The following is a 21100-nucleotide window of genomic DNA, read 5'->3' as shown; positions in this document are numbered from 1 at the left end:
AAAGTTCAAAATGAAATCTTAATGTGAAATTTACCTTAACCCATTATTTAAGCTCTGTACTTAATGTAAAATGACATTCCAACATAAACGGAATTTTATTTCATGGATGTCTTCCTCAATTTCAGATGCTGTCCCAATGGTTTTATCCAATCTACGGAAAGTAAAAATCTCCTATAATGAGTGCTTCTTCTGTCCCTGATTTCATGATATAAGCCTGCACTGTAATTGATGGCTGAATGTGGTGGCTCGTAGCAAACTTCTAACACTGAGCATTTGGGTTGGTTTATTGAAAGCCTTTGAATCATCTAAGCTGATTGTCTCAAATGTTCTTTCTGTGTAGTGCCACACCTTCACCACAAATGTTATACTTGTCACCATGTTTCATTGATACCGATGGCAACATAAATTCTGGTAATGCTGAATGCTGTAATGCTAATGTAGTAATGTAATACTTCTGGCATTTTGGTTTAATAACCTGGCCCTTTGACATTTTGTCTTTGCCCTAGGTTCTGTTTTTGACTCCGTTCCCTCTATATCTGCCTTTTATTCCTCTTCCATTCTAGTTTTTGAAAGGGTCTGTAGATCCAAGCCAAATGGAGCCCATCTCATTTAGGTACCCATATAGTAAAAATAGTAAAAATACTATATCCAGACCTTTGCTCTAGAAATGTTTCTCGCAGTTGAGAAGCATTTCTCAGCGCATCACATCCCCAGCCCTGTGTCGTGTTTCTGGATTAACATTTCATTTCATCCAGATATGTTTGGTCCAATTCAGGGCCTGTAAACAGACAGACAAGACTTGGAAGCAGTTCCCAGGACTCCTCCATCACAGACACTGGTAGGTTATTTGGCTTCAGGGAAAATTGGCCCTTGTGTGAGTGTATGTGTTTTTATGGCTGCGTGTGTGTGCCTGTGATGAACTGGCCTCATGTCCAGGGTGCATTTCTGTTTTAGACCCATTGCTTGCTGGGATAGGGTCTGGCTCCCCCACAAACCTGTACTGGATAAACCAGTTCGAAAATGACTGAGTTGAAGGAATACCATAAGTAAACAGTTGTAGGAGGAATTATCAAAGAGGAATTATTTATACCATAATGAAATCAACATACGAAAGCATGATGTGAAAACTGTCAAAAAACAGGAGTCCTTACCCTAGTTAGAATGTATTAAGGGGAAAAGCCCCACAATGTCTGTATTAACCCTTCTCTATGTGGTCATCCAGTCATGAATGAATTCTATATGCTAGAAATTCTTTTCATTGCTACCAATATATGCCAGAGAGAAGATGGCTGAAGGGATCTTTTTGAGATTTATTTACACAGGCATTCTGTGGTTCTTGTTTTTTTACTTGTCACCTGTGTATACGTTTGACAAATTAAATGGTTCTTATGTAAAACCCCCAGTGATCCATGCATAGATACCATATCTGTCAGCTATAATGCAATTATATTAAGAAACAAAATAATCTTAAATATTTTAAATTTTAATTTTGATATAAATTCATACAGTATTTGCCATTTTAAATAAACCATTCATTCACACACATACTCCCAATGATACAAGTCATTTTGAAATGAAAATCTAGAAATATTTCCTTTATATAAATGAAGCTGATTTCTTAAGGGTGATAATAAATTTAGTGCATACATGCTCTTCTTTATATTGCTCAAAGGGTAACATATATATAGTATTCTTCATCTTAGTGTAAACATTTGGACTGTAGTGTAGGTTATATCCTTGTAAAGAGGACCCAAGAGGACAGACATCTCACTGAAGCTTCCATGAGAACTATTAACCTTCACACCATGAAATGAATTATTCCTTTTACAGAACAGCTTGCTTTAGTGAAAGAAACAGACTAGTTTATGTAAGTTTCTGAGCAGAGGAATAGGGGAGATGCTACTAAATGATTTTAACTTAAGAGATCAGGGATGCTACAGCATCTTGCTTCTTATTTCCCCTTTGTGGGTTATGGGAATCAAGAACAAGATTCTCAACCATGTCGTTGAAGCAGATACCCAGGCCATCCTGAAACCAATTGAGTACTAAGTACCAGATGGGCTAGAAGGACCTCTTGTTTGTACTTGTTCTTCTGTTCCTTGAGCACTTTGTGGGAAATCTCCCATTTCATGCTGCTGGCTAGGCCTCGGCTGACCATCATTCCCTGCTTCCTGTGGGTCATTTCCTGCTTCATCCTGGTCACGTGCCGTGGCTGGGTGGCTACTTCCTGCTTGCGGTTGGCCAGCCTCTGTGGAGGTACAGTATATTGAGATGCTTAAATCACAGCCTCAACTGACAAAGAAGTGACAATGGCTGAATGGAGCACAGCAAGCCAAGGAGACAGATATGGTCAGGGGTACGTCGACACAGACACAGGGGCCCATGCACTCAAATTCTCCCTTCTTCTTTTCTTCTTCTGGGACAGGCAGAAAGAAAGTAAAATGTAGAGCGGCAGGCAAGAGAGAGGTTAAGAGAAAGATATTAAAAAAACACCCAAAACGAAGCCCATTTCACCTTCTGCCCACTGCTCACCTGTTGTTTCATTCCCAAACGGGGGGCAGAGGGGACCCCCAGTTGACCCAAACACCCCGTCCAGTCTGCTCCTCCTATCCCACACACGAGCCCCCCGGTAGGTGAAATACTGTATCCTGTGCCTGGGAAGGGCTAACTCCTCTGCGCAGTCTGAGCTGCACAGATCTGCGTCCCATGAAAAGTCAGAGAAGGGGCGTTCAAGGACCCCAAGGAAGCGGTCGAGGTAGCCGACCCCGAACTGGGAGGGATCAACGGAGGGGTCCCATAAAATACGGCTAATGACGTCGTCGGCTGTTCTCATGGAGGGCTTCTTTCCTCGTGCCCCGCCGCTCTCCGGCTCTCTCTGCTGCCCTCTCCCCCTGCCCCCGCCTTTCCCCGTCCTGCCCTTCGGCAGGGGCTCGTCTTCTTCTCCACCCGCGCTGCCCCTCGGACCCTCGGCGTCTCTGGGGCCTGCTCCGGGCGGTGTGGACGCGATGCTGTGGAGAGGGAGTGGGAGGAGCTGTTCAATCAACACATGCACTCCAGCTGAAGGAAAGACAGAAGCCCAGAGACCCGCTCTGCCCCAGGCTCGTTCTTATCCAGCTTCCCTCTAGGATTGGGAGAAGGTGAAAGAACGACCTTGGAAAAGAAAAAGGAGACAACTGAATACATTACTGTCTGCTTATGTTAATGCTAAAATTAATGCATTTGGCTGACACTTTTATCCAAAGTGACTAACATTTGCACCCATTTCTACAGCTTGGTCTTGTACTAGAGCACATCACGAACAGTACCTCATTAATAAGTACCTTATTAAATTGTATCATCCAAATTGGAGCACTCTTCTTACTGTATCTGTATTCTATATTCTTTATCCATCAGTTCTCAATCCAAACACAAACATTCCCTGAAAAGCCTATCACCTCTAATATGAGAATCCTTTCTGTAGAACTTTCTCTAAAGCATCTGACAGAGTCACTCTGCCTCCCACCCTCAAGCCCCACATACTTCCACAACAATTCCAGTGGTTCGAAGGAGTTTTGAGCAAAAGAAAATGTTAACATTTCTTTTTTAAGACTTCATTTCTCATGCCCTGGGTCCATTAGGTGTATCTGTGCTATTAACCTTTTCTATTTGTTCCCAACACTCTGTTTTACTCATCTCAGGGAGACTTTTTCAGAACAAATGTCAACCAATGCCCTTTACAACATCTTATTTTTCTGTTTGTTAAGTCTGTTACTCACAGATGTTTTTTTCAAGTTTCAAGTTTTCAAATTGAGGGTGGCTGCAAAGGGAAGTTAAATCAGGAATAGCATCCCAAGAAGATGTCAGTCAGCCAATGTGCCAGTCGTATAGTGTGTAGTCAGTCATAGTAGTAGTAATAATAATAATCTTAATTTTATATAGTGCCTTTAGAAGTGTCTTCTCAAAGCGTTTTATAGTAAGAAAACGATGAGAGGAGACAGCAGGATGACACAGTTACAAAAAGGGTCTGGAATACAGTTGGAAAGCAATGGGGCAGATGCAGAATTGGTTAAATACAAGCGCTTCTAAAGAAGAAGCCTTGATTTGAAAGGGCTCAGGAAAGGTGACTCTCTGATATATTTTGGGATATAATTCCAGAGAGAAGGCCCTGCTACCCATAGTATCTACATGGGACAGACAGAATTGGAAGAACAAAGGTTGCGAGGTGGGGAGTACAATGATAGAAAGTCAGACAGATACCAAAGATGCCCAGCCATGTAGAGCCTCATAGGCGAGCATGAGGCTTTTGAAGTTAACACAAAACCTGATAGGAAGCCAGTGCAAGGACTCCAGGATAGGAGTAATGTGATCACTTGCACTAGACCTTGTCAGGCTGCTGAATTCTGGACATACTGTAGTTTGTTCAGTGTGGATTTTGATACCCCAACAAGTAGGGCATTACAGTAATCGATCTGAGAGAAGATAAAAGTGTTAACTAGCTTTTCAACAACTTTTAGCAACAACATAGGATGTAGTCTGGCGATATTTCTGAGGTGGATGTTTTTTCTAATATGTTGCACATGAGGGTCAAACGTCAATCTTGGATCAAATATCCACCTCAAGTTTTTCTATTTAGACTGAAATTCAAGTACAGTTCCATCCACAGATAGAGTTACTGCACTGGCTTACATAGATGATGGGAGGTGCCTATAAGCATAACTTCAGTCTTATCGCACTTTAAATGAAGGAAATTTTTAAATTGCTTAAAAAGGAAATCAGTTACATACGTGTCAATCAATAACTGTCAGCAGCTGAATTAATCAATGAATGTGTCCGTTTGTTGGTCTGACCTGTGTGACCTCCAGCAGCGATTCCCAAAGTGACACTTCCCCTTCAGGAAGAACTGGCAGAGTCCTTCCTTCTCTGCTGTGTTGACATCCTCCCTCCTGTCTTCACTTCCTGCAACTGCAGTAAAACATCCACTGCTGAGACCTGCATTGCTGCGCCTCTCCGTATATTGACATGCCTGTGAGCTCGGCTGTATCTACAGTCAACTTTGCCCTCCTTCACGTTTCCATTACAGGTGAACTCTGCCCTAGCTAAATGAATGCTGTGCTCTGCTGGAATTATTCATCCTTTTCAATCCTTAAAAAAAAACTGAGCTTTCGAAAGTTCTTCATAGATTTGTTTTAGAGGCGACTTAAAACATTCTGGAGATTTCAAACAGAAACCAAGCACTCCTGAGCAAATGAACAGTTTAATTATCACAGACCTCTGCTGCACAGGAAAAGAGATTCTGATTCATGGTCCTGAAAGCTGGGAGACTTGTCTGACACTGGATGGGTATCAGCAAGTACCTCGTCATGAAAGTCTCTCCCACTTCTGGGACCTGGATTTCCTTTTATACGTATATAGACGTATAAATATAACAAACGTATGGGGGTAGATGTTAACTAATCCCAAGAAAGAGTTGGAGAAGTTGAGAAGTGTTTTTAGAACACAATAAACAAATATTTCTTTTTACAAAAATGTTTTGGAATAATTTAATAAGGATACTGTTCAAGCAAAGTAAGGAATGATGATCCCTGATCCTGGAAAGAGTTCATGATTTCATATGTGAGGGTGTCTACTGCATTAAGCTGATGATATTCTGAAGTGGGAAATGTTTCATTCTCTGTGAGATTGTACCTACATGTATAAACCCTGAGAGGCTGGGGCTCTCCAGGACCTTGTTTTAATAAGAGAGGTGCACAAATATATATGTATACAAAAAGGCATGTCACCCGAGACAGAAATGACAATGATCAGATAAAAAGTTCTATCTAGAATTTAACAGTATGAGCAATAAGAAGGAATAGATCTTCCCTACAACAAAGATGAACCGAGTTTTTGTACTCTAGTGGCACAAGTACAAGCCTCCTGCATGAGCCAGACCCTGCATGCCATGTTGTGCCTGTGGCTGACTCTCTGGTGGATTGTCTCTCAGCATCAAGCCTGTATCAAGCAACTTTGTGCCCAAGGCCATCCTCTGCTGCTAGTTCAAAATTTCTCCTTCTCTTCCTCGGCAGCCTGACTGATGGGGTACTTGGGAAATCTGAATCACAGCACTAATGTGAATGTAGTTCTCCCTCTCCCTTCCAGGACTTCATCCCACTCGCTCATGAGGTCTGAGTGTTAACAGCGCCACTCCCTCCACAGTTAAATACTCCAACTAACCAAAAGATCAGCTCCTGCTCCGCAGCGCAGTTTTATTACACTGTCAAGATTTTAGACAGTGGCGATGTAGTGGCTCCGTGGCTAAGGATCTGCACCTGTGGCTGGAAGGTTGCCGGTTCAAATCCTGCGGCCGGCAGAGGAATCCTACTCTGTTGGGCCCCTGAGCAAGGCCCTTAACCCCAACTGCTCCAGGGGTGCCGTATAAATGGCTGACCCTGCGCTCTGACCCCAAGCTTCTCTCTCCCCCCGTCTGTGTGTCTCATGGAGAGCAAGTTGGGGTATGTGAAAAGACACATTCCTAATGCTAGAAACTGTATATGGCCAATAAAGTGATCTTATCTTATTTCAGAAGGGGGAGACGAGATTTCTGTAACTCTCCCAGAGCACAGAAAGACAGAGGAAGGTCTCTTCTTCAGAACCTGTTCCTGTGATACAGGTTTACCTTTCTTGTCACCTGGTGACATTTCCAGCTTGTTTCCCTCATTTCCTGTCCCTGCTCCCACATGCTGGCAGTCAGAGTTGTTGGGCTCTGGCTCCGTACTGGACTCTGCAGAAGGTAAGGACTGTCCGTCTGCCGCCATCGCTGGAAAACACAGAGCAGGATTTTCCGCACCCACCTCTCCCAAAGAAGGAAATAACATTCACCATCAAAAGATCACTTACAGCAGCCAAGCTCTTAATCACTGAACACTGATCTTAATCACTGATTTACAAATATGCCCCAAATAGTAAACTGAAATTTGCCTTCAGTTCAAATGTCAGGAATGGGATTTGTCATTGGTATCAAGCCTGTTCCAGTTTCTGAGTTTCAGAACTGCCCTCATTCAGGTGTGCTGCCTGAAACGTAACCAACTGTATCTCTGCAGAAGGACAAAATGCTCATGTTGTGTGTCTGATAGTTACATCCTCACTGATCAACAGGTGAGAGCTGTTCAGTTAGAATCAAAAGCCCACAGTTTGAGCAGAGGCTGTTTATAGTTCTGCATGTCCATACTACATGGAACTTTTGTTCTTGAAGTTAGATATATTGATCACGTAGGACTAACCGTAGAAAAAGTTAAATAAGACTAAAAATAAATAAGAAAACTTGTCAAGTAAGCTTGGGTGAATACTAGCAGACACAGTGTTTTTCTAGAACCAGGGTTAAACACACTGGTAAAGGTTATAATACTGTACAGCACAAAACTGCAATAAACATTTGAGTTTTTCACTGACCGAATCACAAGACAATAACATTGTATACAGAGAAGGAATGTAGGAAATACGATTCTATTGTCCTATTGATAAAAAAAAACACAATCAGTTCAATATAATTATTGTTTCAAACAACGAAAACATATTTTACCAGGCTTACTTCACTACTTCAGCCAGAGGTGACTTCCGTGTTTTCTTGTCTTTGATCCCGCAGCCGTGGTGATCAATGAGTCGGAGAGTCAGAGTACCGGGCGAGGCTGAGCGAGGCGGATTGTGTGATTTGTAGTTTTGCAGCGCAAAAAGGTTAGTCCGCTCGGCGACAAGCTTTTTAGCATGTTTGTATTGTTCTTTCGTCTCGTAATAATAAATAGAATTACCTGCCTGCTGTTACTTGCACTGGCTTTAGTACGGATCCACTGATGCCGACAAGTAACCGCGGATGATGTTCTCATTTTCCACGATCCCCTTCTGAAGGAGGAAGACTGAACAGTGTGATCGTTAGCTCCAGGGCTAAATCGTCCTGGGCTTAGCGCTGCTAGACACAGGACCTTCTGCACTCGTCAGCTTTGATGACCGATTGTATCATATACAATGACGCTATTATGTGTCAGCACATCGGTAGAGTCACATTTCAGGGTACAGATGATCTAGATGCGTCTATTCCCAGAAAACCGTTTATTCTCCGTCTGTGTGTTCCATAAAATAAATAAATCCATTAAAATTTACTGTCCCTGAATGTAAATGGCAATGAAACCCCAGCATTTTAAGGGATTAAATTCTGCGATTGTACTCCAGTACATGCCCTGCTGCACAAGTGAGAATCTACAGGTTGTCGTTATTTGCTCTCAATTGATTTTCTTGGTTAAACAGCTATGCAACGCCATACTCGCTACCAATTTAAAAGTAATTCAATCTCATTTTTGCTAAGTAAGAAAATATTGCAATTGAAACGATAACGATGCGATAAACGAAAGTGACGAGGAATGGAGAAGACTAGGAGTGCAAGAAAACCTTCAGCACTCCTTGTCCTCCAGTGGAGCGCTAGGAGTTCGCTGTGTTTGTGTCTGGGAGGCTTCCGTACGTCATGCGGTCATTCAGGCTCCGGTTCGGTGCTCGTGCCCGTCTGCGCGCCGTGGCCCTGTTCGTTTGTTGTCGGTGAGTTCTTTTGTGCAACATTTGTTTCTTATTTGCTGCTGCGGTTTGCTTCACTCCAAAACCTCTAAAGGATTTTGCATGATCGTTTACTGTTAATTAAATATTAAATCAACAAAAACCTGAGTCTGAAATTGAAACTATGGTATTCAGCGGAGCACTCGCTAAAACCCATTTTAATCCTTCCGGACAGCTCTTGTAGTCATGTTAATGTGAAGTTTATGGATACTAAAAGATCAGCTTTTATCGCTTAGATGTAACACGTTTGGTTAACTATGACTTGGCTAGTAGTTAAGCATTTTTTATTTTTAGACATCCTGAAACTCGATGTAGAGCAGCAAAAGGTTTAGCGTGGTTTAATGCGCTTAAACTCAAACCAGCTGTGCAATCTGTCCGGTATCTATCGTACCATTCAATACAAAAGAGATAAGGGGGAGGGGCTGATTTCCAGAGATCCCGTGTGCAGCACATACTGTATGTATGAGTGGTCTTGTGTTCGTTCAGCACCTGGCGCTACGTATGACTTGTACTTTAATTACTGTAACATTTTTCGTTTGACAGAACTTGATTTTGTCAGGTGCATCTGTAGTTCAAACCATGCTGTAAAACAGTTACGTACAGCATGATTTGGGTCGAACCAGAGAACAGTCTACATTAGAAATCTAGGACCGCGTAATGCACAGTAATCATCTGTCTCGTTGAATGGGAAATATGCCTGATGTTGAAACCACTAGAAAAGTCCGAACTAGGCAGCCAGGATTTCATCGCTTTTTTGATAAGGACATTTATTCGAAGTTCACTATGCTTAAATGACCTTATTGCCATCACCCTATTTGTGAACCAAACAATTTCCACTACTATTCCAAGAAATTGGGATTCTCAATAACAAAGCATATTAGTCATTTAAAAAAAAGCGGTGACATTTTTTTTATATCCATGTGGTGTGGATTTGTATTTTCATTGCAAGTGATTGCTATGTCTATAATATTGGGAAGTCAAGCTTTTAATTTCTAGCTATGATCAGGTGGAAAATCCCAGACATAGCTTCCCAACACTGCAGAAGTTGTCTTCATGCATATAGTGTGGTCTGCATGTTTAGTCTATCAGAGCTTTGTCAGAGGTTTTCTGATGATTCTTAAGAAACAGGGTTATGTTCTGAATTAATGTATTTGCATGCATTAAGTCATATCATTTAGACATTGTGCTGCATGACTTTGGGTTATGACTAATATTTTTGTATTATTCTGTTTTATATGTTTATTTAGCTTTTTGTTTATTTTTAAGGCTTTTAAAACCAAGTTTTATAACGGAGTATTGTGTGAATTTGCCTATTTGTCTGTTTGACAATGTTGTATCTTGTTTAGCTTTGGGTGGTGTTTGAATGCGACACTAATTGACCCATTCGCTTGTGAGCTTTGCAATAAAATAACATTTCTTGCAAATGTTCCTGAAAAGAAAAAAAGGGAGTGTCTTTCCTCCCCAGGAAGGACCCTACTGAGCCACCACACCTCTCCTGAGAGAACAGTCCCCCGTGGTTGAAGTGAGAGAACTCTTGAGGACACCTGAAAGAGCCGTCTCTGGATCCCACGCAATGGCGGACTCTGTGACAGCTTTCCAAACCCAGCTCACAGCCGTTATGGAGGTCCTGGCAAAAGCAGCCGTCTGCGAAATTACCAAACTTGTCAAAGGCAGCTTTACTGATTTTCACGTCAAAATAGCCCAGAGTAAGAGAGAGAACGAAGCTCTGAAAATGAGGTTGCGGATACTGGAGAAGGAGTTGAGAGCACACCAAGAGTACGGGATAATCCCAGTGGGAAAGAATGCATGGTGTGTGAGGAGCCGCAGTGTTGGAGTTCAGGATCCGGAAGAGGGAAAATGTAGAGAAGTCAGAGGAACGCTGGCAGGTAAGTCAGGGTGGATGTCGTTGCTGGGATTGGCTACAGGGATCACTCTTTTGTTCCGATACTTATGGTATTAGAACTGACAGGGAGAGAGAGGATGAGTTTTTTCAGGTTTTCATTTAATCTCTCTATTCTAGTTTCTGTACTGCTACAGAGAAACCTAATTGTAAATAAAATTAGGTTTTCAGTTAATGTAATATACCTTTGTTAGGAGCTCCACTCCTATATTATAGAATACTATAGTTATAGTTATAACTTTCACAAAAATATGTCAATTTGTTTTAAGCCCTCTGACCAGCAATACATCTTGTGCAGTGAGGCACTGCAACTTGCCAATCACACAAAAGCTTGTTAGGTGCACTTTTACCCAGTGAGGTCCAGGTGGAAAAATGCCTGATCAGGTCACCTTTAAAAAGGTCTTAATTCAAAGCTGCAACAAAAAGGCCACACTTAGTCAGTTTTCTGTGCATTCCATAATGCCTGGAACGTCACCAGAAGCAAGGGAGAGGGCCATTGGCATGCTGTAGGCAGACATGTCATGTGCCAGCACTGCCAGACACTATGGGGTAAGTCGTTCCACTGTGTCCCAACTGCAGAGAAGGTTTCAGGAGACTGGACAGATGACCATCCAAGATCCATTCGTCCTCGAGTGACCACACCAGAGCAGGACAGACACATCAGACTGGTCCATCTGAGAGATTGTTTCAGATCTGCCACCTGTACTGCTGCTGAAACTGCCGGCAGACACAATGCCTGCATCAGTGACAGGACAGTGAGACTTAGAGCAAGGCGACCTGTCAGATGCCCTCTGCTGACACCTCCTAGACGTCACACCCCACTGGCTTGGGCATTCATTAACGCAACTATCATATCATAGTACGATTTTCATTGCTAAAAATAAGCCCATTGTTTTTAGTCGTGTCAGATGGGTAATATAATTTGACAAAGGATGTAGTTAAGATTTCTAAAGCAGATGAAATGTCATTTTTGAATCTTTCCTGGTTCTGAAAATATAAACCTTTGTAAAAGAATCTTTAAAAATATGATTCTTGTGATGGGCAGAATTGAATTTTCAGGTTATATGCATAACAAATTCACTTTTGCTCTTGTCATTGAGATGCAAGCCGTATAGCTTGTTGAACTGACAGGGAATGAGTTTAGAATAAACAGCTGGTCTGTGCTAATCAGGTCATTTGATCTGGTCCAAAACAATTTAGTCAAAAATTGATTGATGATTGCCTTTTAGCCTGCAAAAGTAGCTTCTGTATCCCAAGGCTAACAGTTCAAATCAATTTCATACAATTGTAATTTTTAATTACAAATTTGTCATTCAGTCTATTTTCTGATTTTGCTGTTTAGAGGTAGATGTTCAAACTATATTCTATATTGTTTCTATTTACTAGCAACTTAAACCAATACAGCAGAAACTTTGGCATTTGGTGAGGGGGGTGGTGTAGTGAGAGGTAAGAGCCCGAGAATAGGAAGGGGCAGAGAGGCTGAGACAGCAGGTAGTGAGGACAAGTGGTTTGAATTGCTGCTGGCAATAGGGAGCCAGCAGGCAGGCTGTGAAAGACAAGGTGAGCTTCTGGAGTGGGTGGATGGCATGGAGGCCAGGCGAGGGGGAGGCACTATAGTCCACGCAGCAGAGTATTTGTGTCTGGACTGACTAGGAGCTGCGTAGAACAGTTGGTAAGGAAGGGGCAGATTCTAAGGGCTTCGCACAAGAAAGAGTGACAGGAGGTGTCGGAGAGCAAGGGGGACTTTTTTTTTCTCGTCTGTTTCCCAGAGTTTTGTTACTCGTACTTGACAATATATTTCAAGATACTTCAGATATTTCTACCTGCTGCTCTGTCACCTGACTTGATTAAGTGCTGTCTGTCCCAGGATTAGCAGTTGCAGTGGTGTGTATTTTGTTTTATTTTCAAGACCTAAGCTGCTCAGTCTGTGGCTCAGGACAGAGTTCGGTGTCTCTCTGCAGGGAGGAAGGGAGACGCTTGTTCTGTTGTGCCGAACGTCTCTGACAGAAAATTGCGTAGCACCGCAGAGTGGAAAGGGAAGAACGCTGCTGGGGCTGCGACTGACGACTCTGAGCTGGATCCTGCTTTCTTGACAGAGGCGGAACCTGCCTTCATTAAGGAGGAGGTGAGCGGTCTGGGGGAAATGCCTCCTCATTACAGGGGAAGTTCCTATTCGTCTGTTCTTGTCTGGATGACGGATAGCATTTCTGTACTGTCCCACACAAACATGGTGACTCCACTTCAAGTAACCAGTCCCCTGGCGAGGTAATTAAATGGGTAGAGACAGCTGACACACCCCGATTCGTTTGTGGAATGGTGTTCTAAAAATTCAGCACTGGGCAGATGGAGTAGCAGAGATCTCCATTCTGTCATTTAAAAGAAAAGCCTTTCACTGCAGCAGGTGCTTTGTCATGTCAGTATGAGCTTGCAAGAAGAGCATTGGGGGAGGTTCTTGATCTGTGCAGCACTATGCAGTCCATCGATCACTACAAGTTGAAGTCTGTAGCAGACCGTCACACTTGGACTCCCCATTGATTCTGGAGAGGTGGCGTGTCCTGTGATCATGGCCTGTCATTGATGGATTGTTGTAATGTTGTGCCAAGCTAGGAACAGATGGCAAAGCGACAGTGTGCTGTAATCCATCCTCAAATATGCTGATGTCACAAAGGTGGTGTTCTCTTGATGAGCAAGATATATTGGAACTTTTCCATATTTACTTGCTAACCTTTAAACAGATTAAAATCACCTCACCACCTGTGCCCCATAAATTATCTCGGTAAAGAGGTTATTTACTGCTTATGCAGCAAAGTCACTTGAGTGTTTCGTGGTCCGAAAGGGCAATCAAAATTATGCCAAACCATTTAATAAAGATCCAAATTCAATTTGCTTCATATTTCTAAAAAAACATGCATATGGATACATTTCATTGGATGTAAAATATCTATAGATCGTTTAATTTTATTTCAAATTCCCCAGTAAATTAAAAATCGTTTGTGACAATTTGTCAGGCTTTAATGATGGAACTATGTGCTTTCAATTTCATTTAAATTTCAATTAAATTAGATTATTGTCCACAGATCTTCTGCATTAGATTAGCAAATATTTATTTATTGGTAGATTAGGAATTTTAAAGTTACTCCTGTAGACTAGATGTAGAATCTAGAATAAGGATTAAAAAATAGGACTTTTTGCTGTGAAAGTCTCAACACAGGAATATGTTTATGATGACCTTTTTAGCAGCTTCTTTAGCAGAAAGTATACTAATGGAAAAAAGAAATGCAACACTTCCACCTCCACACTCTGGCCCTACCATCTGCGTGGAACAGGCTGAAGAGTGACTCATCCGTGAAGAGGACCTGATGCCACTGCTCACGAGTCCATCGCAGCCTCTGTCTGGCCCAAGCCAGTCAGGTGTGATGTCTAGGAGGTGTGAGCAGAGGGCCTCTGACAGGTCGCCTTGCTCTAAGGCCAGCAGCATGGAGCCTCACTGTCCTGTCACTGATGCAGGCATTGTCTGCTGGCAGTTTCAGCAGCAGTAGGGGTGGCAGATCTGAAACAATCTCTCGGACCAGTCTGATGTGTCTGTCCTGCTCTGGTGTGGTCACTCGAGGGCGACCGGATCTTGGACGGTCATCTGTCCTGCCGGTCTGCTGAAACCTTCTCTGCAGCTGGGACACAGTGGAACGACTTACTCCATAGTGTCTGGCAATACTTGCACATGACATGTCTGCCTACAGCATGCCAATGGCCCTCTCCCTTGCTTCTGGTGACATTTGAGGCATTATGGAATGCACAGAAAACTAAGTGTGGCCTTTTTGTTGCAGCTTTGAATTAAGACCTTTTTAAAGGTGACCTGATCAGGCATTTTTCCACCTGGACCTCACTGGGTAAAAGTGCCCTAACAAGCTTTTGTGTGATTGGCAAGTTGCAATGCCTCACTGCACAAGATGTATTGCTGGTCAGAGGGCTTAAAACAAATTGACATCTTTTTGTGAAAGTACATAGGCTATAACTATAGTATTCTCATTCCAGAAAATGTTGCGTTTCTTTTTTCCATCAGTATATGTTTTTCTTTATCATTTTCACATAGTTCTTTTTTATGATTGTTTGTATTCTGCTTTCAGTGGCGTGAGATTGCACTCTTTTTAAAACAAATGTAATGATGAATAGGATTGGGGAGCCTTTGAGTGTAAACTCTCACACTCCTCTGTTACAGTCTACGACGATGGGAGAGCACAGACCTGACTTACTAGTTACTGAAGACGAAAAAGCAGAGGGCAAATTGACCAACAGTCACCTACAGAGAGGACTGAAAATCAGTAGGAAAGGTAATTTAACAAATTATGTTTTAGAAGAATCAGCTACTAGAATTTTTAAGATTAATAAAAGATTAAAGAATGTGCATACCTTAACACACACTGCTGTCAGATTGGTTAATATGGGTATTTAGAGTATAAGAGTAGGTTAACGTTTATGTATACACACAAACACAACACTGGACATCAGTGGGATCAGGAATCAGAGGGAGGACGTATGACATCACCATCTTGCAGGTGCACCTTCTCACCTCAGGGTCACTGATGCTGGACACCATGCAGTCCCGGACTGACCGAATCCACTTAACCCTTGCACAGATTAGCCATTTGTGCCCTGTCTCTTACATATTCCTGTCACAACTGGCTAATGACAGAGAAGAAGTTACCTTTAGACTGCAGAACCCTTGTTTGAAAGTTTGTGCAAAAAACAGCTATAATTTCTTTTAGCTTTAGCATTTGTGGTGTGTTTGTTGTTTCACACTGTCCCTTTAACCTTGCTTTTTGCCAGTTTTGTTTCCCAGTTAAAAAATCTATAAGATCTACCAATCATAAAACAAGGCAAAATGTTGTTCACTTATCACACGTACCTGTCTTATCTGTCACTCGGGCATAGATTCTAAGTGATCTAAGCTAAAATCTTTTTGATTCTGTAATTTACAGATGGATATATACAGTGGGTATAGAAAGTCACCACACCCTTTCAAAATGTTCACCTTTTGTTGCCCTAAAGCCCAAAAAGAAGACTGTCAGACTTTTTCCAGTTATATTTACAGATTGTACCTTGCAACATCCAAGTGAATAAAGCAAAATTTCTGAAAAATAAAAAAGTAGAATAACTGGGTTGGATAAGAGAACACCGCCCTGAGTTAATACATGATGGAAGCACGTTTTGCTTAAATTACAGTCTTGAGTCTGTTTGGATACATCTCTACCAACTTTGCACACCTAAAGGGAAGAATATTTGCCCATTCCTCCTTACAGAATTGTTCAAGCTCAGTCAAACTGAGTGGTGACTGTTGATGGACTGCCTTCTTCAAGTCATTCCAAACATTTCTGATGGGTTGGGGCTCTGACAAGGCCACTCAAAGACATTCACCTTCCTGTCCTTCAGCCACTGTACTGTTGCTTTGGCGGTGTGCTTTGGGTCATTGTCGGTCACTGTCATGTTGAAAGGCGAACCATCTTCCCATTTTCAACTTCCTGGCTGAGGGCTGGAGGTTTTCTTCAAGAATTTGCCTGTATTTTGCACCATTGTTCTTCCCTTCTATCGTGACAAGTGCCACAGTCCTAGCTGAAGAGAAACACCCCCACAACAGGATGCTGCCATCACTTTGCTTTACTGTAGAAATGGTGTTCTTTGGATGGTAAGATGTATTGGGTTTTTGCCAGACATACCGTTTTGCATTCTGGCCAAAAAGTTCAATTTTGGTCTCACAGAATCTTTAAGGTGATTTTTAGCAAAACATAAACAAACTTGATGTGGCTTTTTTTAAGGAGTGGCTTTTTTCTTGCCACCCTCCCATACAGGCCAGATTTGTGGAGTGCTTGTGATATTGTTGTCACGTGCACACAATGACAAGTCTTTGCCATGAAGACCTGTATCTCATTCAAAGTTGCCATCGGTCTCTTGGTAGCCTCTTTGATCAATCTCTTTCTTGCTCAGTCATCCAGTTTGGAGGGATGGCTTGATCTAGACAAGGTCTGGGTGGTGCCATACACCTTCCACTTCTTAAGGAAGTGATTGTCTTGACTGTTCCCCATGGGATACTTAAAGCCTTTGAAACCTAAATCTTTTTATACCCATCTCCTGACTTGTGCCTTTCCACAACTTTATCTCAAAGTGCTTTTGAAAGCACCTTTCCACCCATAGTGGATTCTTTGCTTTGAAATTCTACTTCCAAGCAGCAGAATTCTCTAGAAACAGCTGCTTTTATTCTGAACTAAACAAAATCACCACTATTGATCACAGGTAGGAGCCAATTAGGTTGTTGTGTGATCTGTAAGGTGATTGGTTATACCTGAGTAAGATTACAAATGCAGTTGTAAGGGGGGTGTTCTCTTATCCAAATAATATTACAACAGTAAAATACCTTAGATATTTTCAGAATGTTTTAGAATTTTATTTTTACTTGGCTAATGTGGGTAACTGTGTGTAAATAAAAATGGAACAAGCCTAATTTAATTTGTTTTTATTTTCAACGTGTCATACAACAAAAGGTACACATTTTGAAAGGGGGTGGTGACTTTCTATACCCACTGTATACAGACCAAACCCTTGGTTATACCAAGGAAATTCATTCCTCAAAATTGTTCGTAATGAGAACATTCATAAAATAATTAAATTTGCATTTCTACATATTTAAATACTTGCTGCTAATTTCCGGGGTCTAAAATTCCCCACCTTTACTAATTTACCTTAAGAATACTGAATTCTCATTAATACTACTCATGCATGTTCATGATAAATAGCTTATATAACATAGTGCAGTAGTTAAGATGAGTAAACATTGTGAACTGTTGATCAGCACAGCAATTCATGTAAATTTCAATTTTGAAAAAGCAGCATTTTCAGTGCTTTTTCTATTGTTAGGCTTTTACATCCAGGGGACATTTTCTTTGCATTTGTAACACTTGAATCGATCGCTGCATATTTTGCTGATGTGGGGTTAAAAATAAGAAGTATGTTTATCAGCAAAAAATTACTTGGTGAGGTTGAAAGAAAAAAGCAATTGATAAATTGGCTTCTATTCTAGACATAATGGCTGCCTATTGCATTATAAAGAGAGGATAACACAACATACTACAAATAAGTAATGTTATGTAATAGTTCCACCAAGTATTTTGATCATTTATGGTATGTATGGCCTGCTTGAAGTACATTTAAATCAAATACAATATGGCCCACAATAAAAAAATGAGTTTGACACCCTCTTATTTCTGGCATACTGTAGAAATATTATGGTAAATGTCATTTTTAATGCTCCTTTCATAGGATTTTTTTTCTCTACATTTTGTCCAAGGGGTTGTAGAAGCCAGTGCTGCTTGTGAAGATGGAGCAAGGTCTCCTGTTGGGCAGCAGGAGTGGGGCAGGGAGAAGCTCGGTGAACAGCACAGGACCGGGCAGGTTGAAGACGAGGACGTGGCAGAGTCTGCTGCAAACCACCAGGGCTGCTATGAATGTGCCCAGTGTGGGAAGAGATTCACCCGATCGCGGTATCTTAAAATGCACCAACAGATTCACAACCGAGACAAACCACACTCCTGTGCCCAGTGTGGGAAGAGCTTCAATCACTTAGTGAACCTTAAAACCCACCAGCGAATTCATACGGGGGAGAAACCACACTGTTGCAACTACTGTGAGAAAAGTTTCAGCCAGTTGTCCAACCTTAAAAGACACCAGCGACTTCACACAGGAGAGGCACCGTACTGGTGCATACAGTGTGGAAAAACCTTCATTCAGCTTGTAAACCTCAAGGCGCACTTGCGAGTTCACACTGGATAGATGTTAACCTGCTGCATTCGGTGAGAAGGATTTCCTTTTGACTCGCAGGCAACCACTGAAGGAGTGGGATCTTGCCATCAGACGTGAAATCAAATGTTAATACAAACACTTCCTGTTGCTGAGTTTGTGAACTTTCAAATGCAGAACGTTCACTGCCAAGCTAAATACAAATGCAAGTATGTGACTTACTGTTATATACAACAGACATTGATTGTTTATCCAATTCAATTTTTGGCATAGATTGTAATTAATATCAATTTACAATCTATGTACAATGTATCTGTTGCCTTGATCCCAGGCAATTTGCAGGAAGTACAGTTTATACTATAACAGCAGTAACAGTTGTAGTTAATAGGTACTAGGCATGTAACAGTGTGTGCAGTGAGCAGTTCAGTCTTTTACTTGTTTTGATGGTTGCTTCTGACAAACCTAATATGTTTGTAAGGTGTAGTCTGCACCTTTCAGGACTACTGCATTTGCAATACTAAAGCAGTTTCCGCTGTTGAAGTACAGTGATATCTTTAACCAGTCTTTGACAGGTGTGGCTCCCATGTGTTTTGAAACATTCCTGATTTGCTTTTAATAGCTAGGCTTTTACAATCTGAGCCTCCAAATATTATCCACACAGGAAGGAGCATGATAAAGGGAGCCAAATGCCTGTTTCATTCCCCTGCAAAAAGTTCAGAGAGCTTCCTCTTTCTGGGATTATGCAAACCATTTCAGCTGCAGTTTTGAGAATAAGGTCCTCTTCTGTGTGGTGCTTTGTGTGCGAGACCAATTCCTCTAACTTAAAATAATGATGAGGACTGAAACTGCTCTGAATAAATCTTGTCCTTTATAAGGCAACTTCTTTATGTACAGAGTTATGGAAGGCTGCTGCTTCTTAATTTCATATTAGGTATTGGGGTGGGGATGGTATACCAGTATGATGATGTAGAGCGGTTTAAGACGATGAATTAATGAAACCATAAAAAATTATAACACCATGGTTAACATGATTGTCATGACTAAAATGTATTGCAAGTCTCTTTGTGAAACCATTTAACTGAATGGAAAAGTCAACTTTGCCTTCATCCACTAAAACAATGTCACAGTATGAATAAAGTGAATCATAAAAGAATTTTAACCATTTACTGTACCTCCAGTAGGGAGGGTTAGGTCATCTTCTGTAGATTGGTTAGAAAAAGTTAGTTAATGTAGTAAAAGCAATAGCACCTCTTACTGCTGAAGCTACATCTTGTGGTTGCAGGCAATGTAAACAAGTTTGCACACTTCATGGACTATCATGGCACAACTGTCATGCTTCCAATTGGGCTTCAGCGAGGATACCGTAGAATAGTGAGTTAGTAAATTTCAGTGGTGTATTTTGGCTTTATTTTAATGAACATTTGTTAAAATAAGTGAACTACAAAATACAATTTTCAAATAAATTCATGTGAATAACTCGCAGGTGTAAGATGTTGTACTTGGAAGAATGTAACAAGCACTAAACTATTTCCTTATTTGTCAGAGACTTTAAATACAAGACTTAAGCTAGTAAATTACACAGTGTGAAAGTAAGCGGTGGAAGACCACTACAGAAGAGCTGTTACTCTGAATAAACAAATTGAATTGTTTTCAACTGTTTCATTGGAGAGCACAGACATGAGGACGCCTCCTATTGCTGAATATTGTGTTACACTGTACTTTGCTGTTGCTGACTCTGCCAAGAGTATACTGACTGGGTTGTGCGTTGCTGATGGGGGGAGAACGAATGTGATAGCAACACTGAGCTGCGTCTTGCTTCAAATTTGCTAACTTTTATTTTTAATTTTCTAATGGTGAATATTGGCCTGATAGTGGTATCTGATACCCAGTATTGAGTGCTGTTAAGGACTGGGGTCCAGTCCTGCCCCAATGAACAGGTCACAGGGAAAGCCAGTTCCAACTTAATATTGCTGGTTGTCTGGGCATTTTTCGGATTCTGTTATGCCTGCAAAACCAGTTGTTCATCGGGTACGTGAGACCTGAAGTTTTGCTTAAAACCTCATTTATCTTCCAACCTTTGTTGAACGTATCTTTTATTACCAGTTGTGATGAGTACGCAAAGTGGTTGCAACTGAAAATGGGCAGTGCTATGCACTGTGCGATCCTGTTGGGTTAATTATGAAGATCACGATGGCTTTAACAATCAGTTAACTTTCAGAAGGTTTTTAAAAATTAAGGACTACTTGTGTTGACTTAAAAATCTGTAACTTGAAAGGTGTTACAAACCTGCTAGGCTCTTTTTATGTTGTCCTGGGAAATCATCCTTGGACTTTTAATACTGTCTATTTTATGCCTTTATTACTTTTGAATTCATGTGTTTATCCACTTTGTAAAATATGAAAGGAATTTAATATTGTAAAAGTGATCTATATTGGTAGATTTGGGAATCACCAGTGAGTTGTTGTCCTGGTCTTAGGTTCTTGGTCAGGACTAGGAAAACAAAACAAAAGTGAAGTTACACAATTCCCAGTTTGCTGATTCTGACAGGTGAGATGGAAAGGAGTGGTGTTTCTGTTGTTGTTCTGCAGTACTCTTCTGCTGAATGTCTCGTGATTTACAGAACTAAATGTCCTGCAAGCTCACTGAACATCATTATGCCACTGTTTTTTAGAAACTTTAGATACTACACTTGGGAAAGACTGTCGAATAAACCATCCCGTTTGTGCACTGAAATGTGAGAAGAGCCACATTCTTGTAAATTCCTGCTTGGGATAAGTCACAGGTTCTTACATTTAAGGGGGAGACTATTTCATGTTTACCCTATGGGCTTTTAACTCTATTCAGTCTCCATGGAATGAA

General features: G+C 41.3%; 2 protein-coding genes across 3 annotated transcripts; one reads left to right on the top strand and one right to left on the bottom strand.

The window, feature by feature from the left end:
• Positions 1-1462: 1462 nt before the first annotated feature.
• Positions 1463-7606, bottom strand: leng9 (leukocyte receptor cluster (LRC) member 9). 2 transcript variants are annotated; one of them, XM_088914533.1, is made up of 5 exons: positions 7538-7606; positions 6635-6775; positions 4827-4941; positions 2533-3008; positions 1463-2248 (listed from the first exon to the last, which is right to left on the bottom strand). In XM_088914533.1, the coding sequence occupies exons 2-5, from the start codon at positions 6771-6773 to the stop codon at positions 2046-2048; spliced, it is 933 nt and encodes a 310-aa protein (XP_088770659.1). In that variant the 5' UTR covers positions 6774-6775; positions 7538-7606; the 3' UTR covers positions 1463-2045. The 2 variants fall into 2 exon arrangements, with proteins under 2 accessions (XP_088770659.1, XP_088770660.1); XM_088914534.1 differs by having other exon boundaries at positions 7547-7603.
• A 2397-nt stretch (positions 7607-10003) lies between these two features.
• LOC148836548 (uncharacterized) lies at positions 10004-19889 on the top strand. The gene is made up of 4 exons (XM_088912430.1): positions 10004-10442; positions 12418-12581; positions 14673-14784; positions 17793-19889. The coding sequence occupies exons 1-4, from the start codon at positions 10130-10132 to the stop codon at positions 18272-18274; spliced, it is 1071 nt and encodes a 356-aa protein (XP_088768556.1). The 5' UTR covers positions 10004-10129; the 3' UTR covers positions 18275-19889.
• The last annotated feature ends 1211 nt before the right edge of the window (positions 19890-21100 follow it).

Source organism: Atractosteus spatula, chromosome 4 (genome assembly GCF_055471065.1).
Source record: "Atractosteus spatula isolate fAtrSpa1 chromosome 4, fAtrSpa1.hap1, whole genome shotgun sequence".
NCBI classification, from domain to species: domain Eukaryota; kingdom Metazoa; phylum Chordata; class Actinopteri; order Semionotiformes; family Lepisosteidae; genus Atractosteus; species Atractosteus spatula.
Note: the sequence above shows the minus strand (reverse complement) of the source record. Positions and strands in the feature narration are given on the sequence as shown.